The sequence below is a fragment of the Balaenoptera ricei genome, chromosome 7, assembly GCF_028023285.1.
Source record: "Balaenoptera ricei isolate mBalRic1 chromosome 7, mBalRic1.hap2, whole genome shotgun sequence".
In the NCBI taxonomy this organism is placed as follows: domain Eukaryota; kingdom Metazoa; phylum Chordata; class Mammalia; order Artiodactyla; family Balaenopteridae; genus Balaenoptera; species Balaenoptera ricei.
The window spans coordinates 59,144,389-59,160,484 of NC_082645.1; the positions used below are offsets into that span (position 1 = coordinate 59,144,389).

The 16,096-nt window shown below is 38.7% G+C and overlaps 1 protein-coding gene across 1 annotated transcript in view; it reads left to right on the forward strand.

The window, feature by feature from the left end:
- The window catches only part of MYO3B (myosin IIIB), a 423,285-nt gene that overhangs the window by 255,707 nt on the left and 151,482 nt on the right, over positions 1 to 16,096 (forward strand). Inside the window, exon 23 of the mRNA XM_059927242.1 lies at positions 12,824 to 12,903. Coding sequence (XP_059783225.1) covers positions 12,824 to 12,903 — 80 coding nt within the window. The remainder of the gene's footprint in view (positions 1 to 12,823; positions 12,904 to 16,096) is intronic.

The following is a 16,096-nucleotide window of genomic DNA, read 5'->3' on the forward strand; positions in this document are numbered from 1 at the left end:
TCACCTCTGCAATCCAGGCCTCAAATAGCTTGAGCAAAGATTCTGAAATATGAAGGGAGAGTGGTATGGCCAGAGACCAGCAAAAAGTTTAGGGTACGTGGAGGGAAGTGAGGTGAGCTGGGGCTTGCTCCTAGAAGGGCATTGGATGTCATGTTAAATAAAATTTAATGCCACACAATTTATTCCTTCACTCATTCATTCACATATATTTATTGAGTGCCTACTATGTGCTAGGTTAATTATGCTAAACACTAGCTATAAAGTGGTAGATAGAATGGACTTAGTGCCTGCCGTAATGGAGCTTAGACTCCAGTGAAGAGTCACAGACACAGTGTTAATTAGCTTCATGGGTAGCTTTCAGTGTCACATCAAGGAACATCTAGGCATTCTCTAGAAATATTTAAATCCTAAATCTATTTCATTCAGGCTTATTACTCATCCATGGTGCTATTGAATACACTAACTCTGTAGAATGGTTCACAGTCAATTGCTATTTCTTTGGAATAATGAGCCATAGCGTTCTTGGATGACTGAAAGAAGAATCTGTGATACTGAAGTTTTCCAAGAGATGGTAGATGTGATCCATCTATAGAAGGCAAGGATCTACTGTATCTAAAATAGATAACTAATAAGGACCTACTGTATAGCACAGGGAATTCTACTCAATATTCTGTAATAACCTATATGGGAAAAGAATCAGAAAAAGAATGGAGATATATATATATATATCTCCATTCTATATATATATATATAACTGATTCACTTTGCTGTACATCTAAAACTAACACAACATTGTAAGTCAACTATACTCCAATAAAAATTTTTTTAAAAAAGAAGGCAAGGGTAGAAATCATCTTAAATGTTGTTCTGGTACATTGGAGCATCTTCAATAAACTTTTTTTTTTTTTTTCAGCATCTACTATATGTAGGGCACTTCACAAATCTTCTAGCAGGTGCTAAAGAAATATTTTTTGAATTAATGAATGGGAATAGAAATTCTTAGTGCCTAACTTCAGAGACCATGTGACCTATATAAGGAAACAAAGCATTTCTAAAGATAAATACCAATAGAAGGTAAAATATTTGCATTGATTTAAAAGGACTCAAAAGGGCTCAGACACAAGTACACTAAATAACTGCAGCCTCTAGAATTAGCACAGAATTGTGATGCTTGTAGAGTTCCTTCATCAGAGGAATCTTTTTTGTTGGCCTTTATTCTCAATAGGGTCTATTCTTTAAAAGAAAAATCAGTAATTAATTGCATCCCAAGTCTGCAGGATAAGACTTTAATTTAGGAAGATTTGGAAATCAAGCAGTTATTCTGGATGCTATGCCACAATTCTATAAAGCCAAGTTCTCAAAAAAGCAATGTCTGTACTTACGAAATAAAACTTACATTAACTGCATCCTTCAACACCATGACATATATCAGGTTCAGTAGAATAATCTTTCTGGTCAATGCCATTTTATGAACTAGTAAAAACAAACAAATCTGAGAGAGAGAGAAAGAAGAGAAGAGAGAAAAGAGAGAAATATGTGGGTGTGTTTGTGTCCAAGAAATCCTGTGGCAGTGTAGCTCAGATGTGAGTCATGCTGGCCAGTTAGGCATGTTATATAAGCTTTGCTTCTTATAGAGTGTTGCATTTCTCAGTATGCCTGTCCTTTTTCTCTGGATTCTTAAGCTGCTACATTTTTTCTCAAAGATATACACCTGAATGTTCAGACTAGGTCCTTTAAAAAGGCGCTAGGTGATATGAAACAGTCATTCCTTGAAAGAAAGCAAAAGAATTGGTAAGTGGGAAAATTATACTTGGATACCTACAGATCAAAAGTTAACCTTGAATGCTTTCAGAGACTCAATCAAAAAAAAGGTTTATATAAGTGATGATTGCATTCATATTAGCACCCAGCTTTTCAAAATGACTGATATTTGCTAATATGCAAACTGAAAGAATCGTAATTTTTTTATTAAGAGGATACATATTATGAAGATGTTGAAGGTGTTGGTGCAGAAAGAATTCAGCAAGAGGCAGAGTGACAGGTAAGGAAGGAGTTTATTAGTATAGGACGCTTGTGAGAGATACGAGCAGGCAGGCAAGGGGGTGCCACCCCAAGAACTTAGTGGGCTACAGTTTTATAATCAAAGGAAAAGTGGGGAGTGGGAAAAGACCACCTTTTTTTTTTCATTCTTGAGTAGACTTCAGGCTTCCATCATCAGCTCTTCCTCCACGTCGGGCAGGGGAGTATTTTGTCCCTACATGGTCAGACTGGGACTGTCATGGCGCTATGGAAATGGCCCAGAAGTCACTAATATATACTAAAATATGGTAAATCATCTCAGGTTTTAGTATAATGTCATCTTTCCCTATAATTTTGTTTTTAGTGCATGCAGAGGAGCATGTCCTAGGAATCATTAACCTACCTCACTGGGCAGGATGTGGGTCTCACTCCTCCATTGTCATATTGTTTGGGGGCATGTCTCATGCTTCTGTTGCATGGTTTTGTTGCTAAGCAAGCCCGCTTGGTTTAGCTGTTTAGCAAGCCTGCTTTCTTGAGTGATCATTAACTTACAGGGGTCTCCTATATTTTTTTCTCTACTTACAATCCGCTAGTGGGATTAACTATTTAATCACCTACTTTGTTCCTTTACTCTGTCCCTATCACCTTGAATTACTTAATCTTAAAAACATTGTTGGTGGGGAGCAAAAAACTATACCTCTGTCCCCTCGCTCATGTGCTAAGGAAGAAGAGTGATATACAAATTAGAGATCTGAATAAGCTTACTTTAGTCACAATAGCAAGGGAAGGAGGAGGAGTAACTAGAAAGAGATGACAGAAACCGAGCCGTTGTTAGCTGCTCATGGCGAGCAGCTGTGAAGAGAACATTGGCAAATTAAATATCCAGGCCTCCATCAAATCATTACTTAGGCTTCCTCCGTTTATCTAAGCCACATTGTCGTCACCGTCCTCCCCCCTTCCATTGCCTGCCAAACTGTGAAGAAATAACACATCATGCAGATTTTAGTTTTATCCTCTTTATTTTGTTCTTATTTTCTCCACCTCAGCAATCTCTTAAAATGTATCTCACAGCCTTAGATAGACCTTCAGACCTGAATGGAAACCCAACACTATTCAACCTTTTTTACTCCAGTTCGCATCCACAGATATTACTCTTACTCATGTGCTTGGTCAGCTTGATGTTGCTTTTTTATTTAAAAAAAAAAAAAAGACTCTAGGTTTTAGAACAGTTTTAGGTTCTCAGCAAAATTGAGAGGAAAGTACAGAGATTTCCCATATACCCTTTGCCACTACACTTGCACAGCCTCCCCCATTATTATCATCCCCCACCAGAGTGGTACATTTGTTACAGTTGATGAATCTACATTGACACATCATCATCACTCCAAATCCATTATGGTTTACATTATGGTTCACTCTTGGTGTTGTACGTTCTGTGGGATTGGACAAAGGTATAATGACATATTCATCATTATAGAGTCATACAGAGTATTTTCACTATCCGTAAAATCTTCTGTGCCTTGCCTATTCATCTCTTCTCTGGATCCATGATCTTTTTATTATCTCCATTGTTTTGCCTTTTCCAGTTGGAATAATACAGTATGTAGCCTTTTCAGATGACTTTTTTCACTTAGTAATATACATTTAAGGTTCTTCCATGTCTTTTCATGATTTCATCGCTCATTTTTTTAGCACTAAATAATCCATTGTCTGGATGTAACTCAATTTATTTATCTATTCACCTACTGACATCTTGGTTGCTTCCAATTTTTGGCAACAGGGATTTCTGTGTGGACATGTTTTCAACTCCTTTGGGTAAATACCAAGGAGCGTGATTGCTGGATCATATGTCAGAGTATGTTTATTTTTGTAAGAAACCACCAAACTGTCTTCCAAAGTGGCTGCACCATTTTGCACTGCCATCAGCAATGAATAAGAGTTCCTGTTGCTCCACATCCTTGGCAGCATTTGACGATGTCAGTGTTCTGAATGTTGGCTATTTTAATAGGTGTGTAATGGTATCTCGTTGTTTTAATTTGCATTTCTGTGATGATATAATGTGGAGCATCTTTTCATGTGGTTATTTGCCATCTGTGTATCTTCTTTGGTGAGGTGTCTGTTAAAGTATTTGGCCCATTTTAAAATCAGGTTGTTTGTTTTCTAACTGTTGAATTTCAAGAGTTCTTTGTGTATTTTGGATAATAGTCCATTATCAGATGTGCCTTTTGCAATTTTTTTCCCTGATGTTGCTTTTCATACAATATTGTTTACTACCCTGACCAGCTCTCTAATCTACAGCCTAGGTAAAGTTCTCACATGTCCTGGCCACAGACGTCACACAGTCTTTTTTTGGTACTAGGTCAACATTACACTGTTCCTTGTAGTTCCCTCTCGCAAGAGTCCACCCCTCTTACACTACATTGCCGGACATTGATCTAGATGCAGCTGCATAGCACAGAGGGTTTGTTTCATGGATGCCATGGCAAAATGCACATGAGTGGAGGACCACTAATCTACTCAAACTTCTCATTTGATGTGTAACACAGGTGAGTCATAGAGAGAAGTGATCTGAAGTCAATGGCAGGCCTGGGATAAGAATTCAGGTTTCTCAACTTTAAGTCTAGTGTTCTTTTCATTGCTTCTAGGCTAAAGAGGGAGAACTAAAGAAGCACTTATAATTCCAAGCACTCAGTCATCATTCTGCAAAATGTGAAGTTAACAGCCTCTTGTTTCTGAAGCCCTGTGTGGCTTTCTCAGTCTTAATTGAAAACACAAGGAAACATATAATGTTACGCTTTACACAGGGAAATCTATAACTGACCCACCATGAATAGATAAGGTATGTTGAGCAGAGCTTTTAGGAAGAGATTTTTTTATCTGTAGTAATCAGTTTATTCTCTCTTGCCTTGGCATTTTATTTAGGATTCTAGTCTTGGACTATGGAATGTGAGTTCCCTGTGTTGCAACAACCTGACCCATATGAGATTTTACTCAGGACTGTGGTCCCATTAACACTTGTAGTAACTAACAGGTATGAGTCCTCTAGTGGCTTGTATCCAAACCATTCACCTTTGGCCACACAGTTGGATGAGTATCTATCTAAAGGCCACTGGAAGAGCAAAATTAGCTACGCTTTTGTGCATGGTCCCACCAGTAGCTTATGATGTCTTAATAAAGCCTTCCTTTTCCATGTTTTTGCCCTCCAAAAATTTTTTACAAAAGGGTAATTTCTACTCAGTTTTCAGAGTTTCTCCTGTGACTGCTGTTTCTTAAAAATAATCAGCCTGAAATAATAATACTATCAAAGAGGTATATTTTGGGGTGACAAATTCTGCTCCCCTTCATATGTAAACATTTCACCTGAGTGAAGTAATACATTTATCCATCCATGAAGAAATTAGATCAGGATTAGTTGTCAGAGAAGAATAGTAACCTGAAGGTTTGGAACATAGACAGGGAAAGTCTGCTGGGAAGATTTCCAGGGTAGGGCAAGGAAATAGGGAGAATTAGTTGTTGGGGTACGGAAGAGACACAGCACTAAAGCCATGTTGCACCTTTGGAAGTGGGAATAGGAATGTGAAAAGCCGTGTGGGGGACCTTGAATATATCCTTTGCCTAAATTACAGTTTTGTCCAGGACTAGCCATGATTGGATTAGAAACTGCTCTGCTGTGTATGGATGTCGCTCTGAGACTGGAATAAGCAATCCTTACGTGTCAGTGATACGTGGGTGCTGGCAGATATGCGTGTGTGGATTTCATTTTTTTCTCAATGGGCTAAGTCTTCGTGGATAGATATCAACAGTCTAGGCTCCAGCACTTTTGTGAACACGTCATGTCACTTGGCAGCTGTGTTATTTCCAAGTAAACTCCAAGCAAAACATGAGGGGAAGGCAGACAATACCCAGGGCTTTTTCAAAACTAGCTCTATCTTTATTAAGATAGGCTGAACTGGCAACTTCCACCAATGTGGCAATAAAATGCAGGAAGCAGAGAGCCTCAGCTCCACTATTGACTGGGTTAAGAAGGGGAAGCCTGATTGCCTCCTTGACACATTCTGATGATTTGGTACAGTTGTTTGCTGTATGACATCCTGTTTATGAGTTTTCAAGTTCAAAGAGCAAAAGAGTTATTATTTTTTCTTCAACTCTACAATTTTGAAATCTCTGGGCCACAAATCTTTAAAGATGTAGTTCCAATTTTAAATGAGAAAAAACAAATCAGTGAAAACCTTGGTTTGGCTTCCTTCAAACAGATAGTCTAGAGGTGTTCACTGTGCAGAAATTCCTTAAATTTCCAGACAAATATCAATTAAAAGTAGATACAGAAAAGAGGAAGAGGTTTCTTTTGGACACTGAATTTCCCATATACGTGGTAAAGGCTAGGTTGTGCATTCAGAAAAGAGCATTTGCTATATGTGCGTATCTTTCTTCATTAGAACAGCCTGGAGGACAGGCTGATCTCTTATTTCTTCCCTCCACAAAACTACAGCCCCTTCTATATATATAAAATTTATCCATGTTCTTTTCTTGGGAAGTTAAGTGGGCTGGGAGCTCTTCCACCTCCCCCCTGCCCATTTATTGATATTAACACTCAAAGCCATAGATAAATGCCAGGAGAGAAAGTGAAAACTGTAGAACAAAATCTAACATTACACTTTCTTTCTTGGCCTCCTACAGCTGTGTCATATTTTTTGTCACTATTTTAAGTTACCTCAATGTATCAAATCTAAAACAAGTCTTTGTTATATAGATTTAGGATAGATCAGTATCTAAGTGTTTTTTTTAAACATACAAAATACTATAGTATGTTTTATACAACTACTAAATTTAACCCCTTGCATTTTAATTGGGTACAGTGTTATTAACTGAAATTAGAGCATTTCATTCACTGCAAGTATCACCCCATCATAGGTCTGTCCCAAGGTGACTCCCTAACCATCACTCACACTGCCTGTTGATTAGACAAAGTGGAGTTCATTGCTCACCGCATTAAGGGAGACCACCACCTCTCAAAGCTTTGGTAGTGTCTTGGAGAAGGAAAGGCAGGGTCAGAATTTGTTGAGAGATCAAGTTTGATTTAAGGCGGGTCTTTCTAAGTGAGAGGGCATGATTAGGATTGTGTAAAGATCACACACAATACAACCAGTCCATGATTGGCGGAAACAACAAGGTGAGGCTTTTAAAACAAGGGATTCATAGAATCATAGGGCTTAAACCGTCTTTGGACATTTTCCATTAAAGAGTTAATGGGTCTTGGGTCTTTTGGGCAGTTCTTGTAATGAACAGTCAAACCATGAACAGTCTAGACAGGAGACTCCTGGAAGAAGAAATTCATGCTAATGGAGACTGGAATAACATAAGGTCATTCTCATGTAGACAGGAAGGTGTGATTTTGGTGTTCAGTATCCAAGCTTACTGTAGGGTACAACATTCTAGTTCTCAGGTCTCCTCAGAAAATCTGGTAACAGAATCTCTGAAGCACTGGATGTTTTCTTTGCAGCTCCTTTTGAGTAGCATTTGACACAAGCCTTTTACTTTTCAGAGTTGCTTTGCAGTCGTTTATTAGCCTGTTTCTTGTGTTACAGAAAATTTCCCAATCAAATGCCCACCAGCAGTTACCACCAGAACCCTGCAACCAATCTTTTAATCCCAGAGGGGGCAGCAGAGGGAAGTCAAGTTCCAAGCATGATTATTTAAAACAGCAACCCATCATCTTGGGCAATTCTTAAGAGGCAACTGAAATCATGGGTGCTGGGTGCTTTCCAAGAGCTGAAAATCCTCTGAAGCAGGCAGGAAATTGCCATCTTTTAAAAGTTTCAGCTCTGTCTTCAGACCACTTGTCTCTTTCCCTTTAAGTTGGAAGCAGGGAAATTATGTGGGATCATTGCAAGCTCCTTTTTAGAGTCTTTCCTAACCCAGTTCCCACGTAGGATATAAATTCCATCCAAAGCCTCTGACTTCCGTTTTCGCTCCCCAGCACATGTCAGGCAGTCACAGGAGGGTGCTCTGGGGCAATGAGGCATCCTTAGCCAAAGAGGCTGTCTGGGGGGTGAAGCAACGAGGATGCTTAACATTTGAAAGAAGTGCGAACACTGTATTTACATTTAAATTAAAATGGAAACTTCTTATAGGTAATGTTTCTGAAAGGTGTGTGTGGCACATCTGCCGAGGTTTATTGTTTATTCATGCTGTAAATCCTTTGAAATGTGTTAAAATGCTTCCCACTCATTATAAAGCTCCTGCCACCCCTGGATTACGACTTTGATGTCACCAATCCTGCTTCAAAGGGTTCTTTCTGGGCTATTAATCACAGTTTAGCCTCTGAAGATATCGCCAGAGAAAACATTTGGACATCTTTGTGCTAGACTTGCTAAAAACTTTGAAATCTTGAGTGTCTTGCAAATGCACAAATTGCAGCATTTCCTTTCATTGACAACTTTTTATTTTGCTACAGGATCAAATGACATTTTAGGTAAAAATGCAAACAGATCTCTTGGTTTGGGAGGTTAGGGATGAGAGAGGAGATGAAGGGTGGGTGGTGAGGAAGGGAGATGGGAGTCTGAGCAGGCCATTCAGACCCTTCAAAGGCAAAATGTGGTAGGAATTAAAGTGGCCAAGACACGGAGGTTCAAAATGGAGTTGCCTTATCATTTTTTCTTATCTTTATTTTTTGACAAACCAGTGTTCACAGTAGCAAATTAGTGAGATTCTCTGTTCTTCTCTTACCTTCTACCCTCTGAGACCTATGTGAACTGTTCAAGCAAATCATCATCATCATCGATGCTAGTAACACGAAGTGAGCACTTACCTTGTACCAGCTGTGTGTTGACAGTGCTTTTCGTGAATTATTTCATCCAATGCCCATAAACAGCTCTGAGGATTAGGTAGTAAGTACTGTCTTCATGTTGTAGACAAAGAAACCAAAGCTCTGAGATGTTAATTAACTTGTTCAAGGTCAGCCCCTATGACTCAGAGGCTGTCCCCGCTGCCTAACTAACTCTCTCTTCATCAGCTGTTTCAATGGGGGTGGTCAGGTTCCTCCCTTCAGGCTGAGGGACCCATACTGACAGATCTGCTCATCAGTCTGTACCTTAAATCCTGGCGGTAGTGTTCTCTATTGCCCACCTTCTCTTTCAGGAAAACTCCCAGCATCTTTTTTTCTTCCTTATTTGTCTCTTTCAGTGACTGGTAAGCCCTAATTGGAGACTTTTTGTGGTAAAAGCTTATAACTTGAAATCTACCGTCTTAACAGACTTTTAAGTATACAGTATGATACCGTTTACTGTGTGCACACTGATGTACAGCAGATCTCGAGAAATTTTTCGTCTTGTATGACTGAAACTCTGTACCCATTGAACAACAGCTCCCCATTTCCCTCTCCCCCCAGCCCCTGGCAACTACCTTCTCCTCCTTGCTTTTATGAGTTTGACTGCTTTTGGTACCTCATATAAGAAGAATCTAACAGTATTTGTCCTTCTGTGACTGGCTTATTTCACTTTGCATAATGTCCTCCTGGTTCATCCGTGTTGCCCCAAATGGCATGATTTCCTTCTTTTTTAAAGGCTGAATAAATATTCCATTATATGTACATGCCACGTTTTCTCTATCCATTCACCCTTTGATGAATATTTAGCTGTTTCCACTGCTTGGCTATTGTGAATAATGCTGCAGTGAACATGGGAATGCAAATATCTCTTCAAGATTCTGTTTTCAGTTCTTTTGGATAAGTACCCAGAGGTGGGGTCACTGGATCATATGGCAGTTCTAGTTTTAATTTTTTGAAGAACCTCCATACTATTTTCCGTAGCAGCTGTACCATTTTATATTCCCACCAACAGTGCACAAGGGTTCCAGTTTCTCCACATCCTCACCAACACTTGTTATTTTTTGTTGCTGGTGGTGGTGTTTTTTATGTGGGGGAGGGAAAATAATTTTCCCTCTACACTTCTAGGTTCTTAGCTGAGATACCCCTGTAATAAAAAGACAGATTTAATGGGAGAAAAACAAACAGAAATTTAATAACATGTATACCTCCTGTATACATGGGAGATATCCAGGGAAAACTGACTAAACTCCCTGAAATGGCCCAAGCCACCAACTTAAACATTATATCTAGCTAAAGACAAAAGATGTTGGGGAGTGACGAGGCTGGTTATGGGAGTTGACTAGGAAAAGCACAGTAAACAAGGGTAAGGTTGTTATGCAAATTTAAGTTGGTGCCTTCTCCATTGATAAGAGTTTCTAGAGGTTTAGAGTCATCTCTTTCTGGTACAGAGAGGGAGACACCTTTACATATGGAGATTCCCCTTGTAAATTTTTCTTACAAAAGGGTGATTTCTGCTCAGTTTTCAGAGCTTCACGTGTGTCTGCATTTTTTAAAAAATAACCAGCTTAGAGTAATCAGTATGTCAAAGGGGCGTATTTTGCTCCTCTTCGTTTATAATGGCCACCCTAACAAGTGTGAGGTGATATCTCATTGTGGCTTTGATTTGCATTTCCCTGACTGTTAGTGAAATTGAGCATCTTTTCATATACCTGCGGGCCATTTGTATGTCATCTCTGGAGAAATGTCTATTCAAGTTCTTTGCCCATTTTTTAATCAGCTTATTTTATTTTATTTTTTGCTGTTGAGTTGAGGAGTTCCTTATATATTTCGGAAATTAACCTCTTATCAAATATATGGTTTGCAAATATTTTCTCCCATCTCTGGGTTGTTTTTCCCCCCTGTTGATGGTATCCTTTGCTTTGCAGAAACTTTTAGTTTGATACAGTCCCAATTGTCTGTTTTTGCTTTTGTTGCCTGTGCTTTTGGTGTCCTATCCGAGAAATAATTGTCAAGACCAGTGTTAGGAAGATTTCCCCCTATGTTTTTTTTCTAGGAGTTTTATAGTTTCTGGTCTTACATTTAAGTCTTTAATCCAGTATGAGTTGATTTTCCAGTATGATGTAAGATAGGGTTTCAGTTTCATTCTTTGGAATGTAGATGTCCCGTATTCCCAACACCATTTATTGAAGAGATAATCCTTTCCCCATTGTGTAATCTTGGCACCCATGTCAAAGATTATTTGACCATATGTGCATGGGTCTATTTCTGGGCTCTCTATTCTGTTCCATTGGTCTGTATGTTTATCTTCAGGTCAGTACTGTTTTGCCATATTGTTTTGATTACTATAGCTTTATAATATATTTTGAAATCAGGAAATGTAAGGTCTTCAGCTTTTGCTTTCCTTCTCAAGATTGTCTTGGAGTCCTTTGTGGTTCTATATGAATTTTAGGATTGTTTTTTCTATTTCTCCAGAAATGCCATTGAGATTTTGATGGGGATTGCACTGAATCTGTAGATCTCTTTGGGTAGCATGGACATTCTAACAATATTAAGTCTTCTAATCAATGAACACAGTGAAGGGTAACAGAATATGCCACCCCAAAATATGCCACTTTGACATTAAAATTATTATAAGCTGAAGGCAACTGAGAAGAAGCAGATACAAGAAAAGCCTCTCTCCCTTCCTATTCGCCCAAAAGAAGGGCATACATTTGTAAAAATATGCCCCCTCTCCTCTCTACCAGAAAGCACATAAATTAATCACCAGAGACAACTCTAGACGCTTATCAACTCAAAGACAGCACCAGAGGAATCTATATAACGAATTAGCCCTTATCTTCCATTAGCTTCCCAATATATTTACCTTCCCACAGTTTCCCACCCCTAGAAACTCAAAGTTCTTTTCCTTTGTGTTGTCAGTTCTTTATAAATTATTGTTCTTTTGTTAAGATGTTATGTAAGCCCAAGTTCTAACCACCCCTTTGAGTTACTCATCACTAAATACTCCTGTGTATATGTGTGATACATGCGTTAATAAACTTCTGATTGTTTTTCTCTTGTTACTCTGTCTTCTGGCAGTCTAATTTTTAGGGCCTCAGCCAGTGAACCTAAGATGAGTAGAGGAAAAGGATTTTTTTCCTCCCCCACAATGGAATTGCTTTCCTTTTACTTTTGTCTTCTTTAGTTTCTTTCAGGAATGTTTTATAGTTTTCAGTATACAAGTTTTCGCCTCCTTGGTTAAGTTTACTTCCTAGTATTTTATTCTTTTTGATGCTATTGTAAACGGAATTGTTTTCTTAACTTCCTTTTCAGATTTTCATTGTTAGTATATAGAAATGCAACTGATTCTTTTATCTGTTGATTTTATATCCTACAACTTTGTTGAATTCATTTGTTAGTTCTGTTAGGGGTATGTGTGTGTGTGTGTGTGTGATCTTTAGGGTTTTCTACATATAAGGTAATGTCACCTATGAACAGAGATAATTTTACTTCTTCCTTTACAATTTGGATGCTTTTATTTCTATTTCTCGCCTAACTGATCTAGCTAGGACTGCCAGTACTGTGTTGAGTAGAAGTGGTGAGAGTGGACATTCTTGCCTTGTTCCTAATCTTAGAGAAAAACTTTCAGTTTTTCACTGTTGAGTACATGATTTGTGGGCTTTTCATATATGGCCCTTTTATGTTGTAGTAATTTCCTTCTATTCCTAGTTTAAGTGAATTTGAGACCTTTTGTCCTTTCTTATTTGCTTATTAAACTAATATATATTCAAATTACATTACAAATTATTTATAACTTATAATTATTATAATTTATTTCCAATTTATATCATTGAAATTTCAAATTTTTCCAAATTTTTCAAATTCAGAGCAGATCATTTAGAACATTCTGAAAAATACAAAGGCACAAAGAGAAAAATTACTCATCATACTATTGTTTCGCTTTTCCTTTGCCTTAACTTCTTTGTCTTTTTTGCTCAGGTAACTTGGCCCAGACAAGAGCCAGGATAACAGCAGCCTCAAGATCTTTGCCTCCGCATTTCAGTGCCGGGAGACCCAAGGTAAGTAGTATGTTTGTACTCAAAATACTGTGGACGACAAGATGTTCCCACCCTAGGGATTATCCTAGGTGGGCAACATTAGTTTCCTTTATCTAGCCCACTACCTGGGCAGTCTGGAAGAGAGATTGAAGGGATTTAGGAATCAGGGGTTAGGAAATTTGAAACAACACCATGGAATCCTTTGCAATCCTGTGTCAGGGAAAAAAAACTTTTCCTCTCCCCTTTTAAGTTCAGTATTTGGGGGAATGTGAATTAAACTGACATATTAGCAAGAGAAAAAACAATGCTTTAATCATATACATACAGTAGTTCACCAAATAAGTGACTCAAAGGGCCAGTTAGATTTTGGGGCTTATATACCATCTTAATAGGAGATGAAGAGAGGAAGAAGGACATTTCTGGGACAACAAATGACTTTTGGGCGAAATAAATGGTCCTTTAGGAGAATAGATGGGAGGTATAACAGTTTTATGACAATGTCTATTTAGGCAATTTCTTATCCCAGTGCTCACTTCTCATCTCTGGTGATAGGAGTCAGTCTTCTCTGATTGCAAAGCTCCCCTCTCAGAGGGGATTCGAGGCAGTTGAATTCTTTTGGGAGGCTTTGCTTTTAGGCAGATAAGGGGAGTTCCAAAAAGCTTCTTCTTGCAACTGTTGATTCTTACATGTCTTCAGTTCAAAATAATCCTTATGCCACTGTGGCATATCTAGACCCCTTCACCTGATTTTCAGAAATATCACTTAAGATACAGAACAATGACACTTGAAAATTGTTGACACTTGAAAATAAAGTCCATCTAGGAAGAGATAAAGCACTTTTCCTTGAAGCCATCACCATCCTACAGAGGAGGATAACAAAAGGAGTCAGCAGGGAGGAAAGAAACTAAATCCTTTCCTATTTCTCTGCTTTGCTCTCTGAAAAATGAGCGGTGCACTTGTCCATGCAAAAGCGGTGTTAGAAGGGTTCCTAAATATCCCGCTGTAAAATATTTTTATCTCTTCCATCCTTCCTGATAATGCTTAGCACAAATCTCAAGGACTGGCTGGTTAATGTTCATTGTATATACTAATACTAACACCAAGAAACAATAATCTTAAAGGTGATGGAGTAATAAACAGGTCACATCTCTGAATTTTCTTACCTTTCTGTTTACATTGCATATTAAATAATTCATTTAATAAAGAATGATCAATACAGCTGCACGTAATACCATTGACTATTACCCCCAAATTGATAGAGATGTACATATCTATACTTACTCCCTCTGGGAATAAAAGACCTGCACATAAAAAGGGATTCAGATCATCTTTGGTAACAATAATTTTACACCCACATTGTTAATACAGTCTTGTGGAATATTCTGCTTTTCAACCTTGTGAATTTGTGGCAAGATGTTAGGGCTATTTAACATGAGTTATATGGGCCCCTCAATGAGATTTACAGAGAAGTTTCAGTGGTTATGAGAGCCTCTTGATATTACATGTAAAATGTTGTTTGTGTTAAATACAGTTGATTCTCATTATTCACAAGACTTATGTTCTGTAAAGTTACTGTGAACACTGAATCAGCAAATCCTGAGCATTGCTCCCAGAGGAAATACATGGTTAGGTTCCTGCAAGCCTCTGGTTACAACACTTTTGTCAACTGATTAATACATAATCTTGTATTATGTGTGTTTCTATTTAAAGACACTTTATTTAATACAATTGACCCTTGAACAACATGGGGGTCGGGGCACCAACTCTCCACACAGTCGAAAATCCACATATAACTTTATAGAGGGCTGTCTGTATCCACGGTTCCACAGATGCAGATTCAACCAACTATGGATCGTGTAGTAGTACTGTATTTACCATTGAAAAGTATATGTGTGTAAGTACATCCATGCGGTTCAAACCTGTGTTGCTCAGGTCAACTAGATACTTCTTATAAATAATTAATTATATGTAGTATTGCTTTGTATAAAACAATATTTCAAGTACAGTATTTGTATCATTGAACTCAAGGCCAACGGCACTATAACTCATGCCTTGAACAAAGCGAATCTAACACACAAATGTTCTCCAACAGGCACATGACAGCCTCCTTACACTTAGGAACACTAGACAGCACTTCAGCACTATGATTAGGGGCTATTTTATTTTTTTTAATTTATTTATTTATTATAAATTTATTTTTTATTTTTATTTTTGGCTGCTTTGGGTCTTTGTTGCTGTGCATGGGCTTTCTCTGCTTGTGGTGAGCGGGGGCTACTCTTCGTTGCAGTGCACGGGCTTCTCATTGCGGTGGCTTCTCTTGTTGTGGAGCAGGGGCTCTAGGCACATGGGCTTCAGTAGTTGTGGCACGCAGGCTCAGTAGTTGTGGCACGCGAGCTCTAGAGCGCAGGCTCAGTAGCTGTGGCACACGGGCTTAGTTGCTCCGCGGCATGTGGGATCTTCCCGGGCCAGGGCTCGAACCCATGTCCCCTGCGTTGGCAGGCAGATTCTTAACTGCTGCGCCACCGGGGAAGCCCCAGGCGCTATTTTAAACAATAAAATCACCAGCCAAAAGCACAAAAATGCGGCACAAAAATCGTGGCACTGAAGTAGACCTTGAAAAGGACACTTGTTTACAGCATGAGAGCTGGAACAAGAAGACAAGAGTGTCACCTTGTTCAACCTCAGCTGGAAGCATGCACATCAGGTGTCAAAGTTTCCACTGCTCTACATGTCTGCAAATGACCGTGAAAGCATGTGAGCACTGATTGATTTGGAGATTACAAATACATTTCAGCAAGTAGGCAAATTTACAAATACAGCATCCACAAATAATGAGGATCAACTGTATATGTGTTTTTTTGCAGTCATTGGCTTCCACCAGATTCTAAAAAGGATCGTGACACGTTCCTTTCAAAAAGATGAAAGACTCCTGTGTAATATTCTCTGTCAACTCATATTCCCCTCCTTTCCTCAATTTGATTTTTTGACTGCTGGACTCTGCCAGGACCTGTCCCCCTGCCTTCCACATTCGGTATCAGCACGTTGTTATCTCCCTCCCTGCCCTGCCTACATGAGAAGTGTGCCCTCGAGTGTGTGGAGTATATTTACATCACTATAATAAATATAGGTGAGATGAAAATGACTAGAGATTTATTGTCCCTAGGAAAGAATATGAGCTGAAAGTTCTAATTAAGGCATCAGAAAATATGAAGGG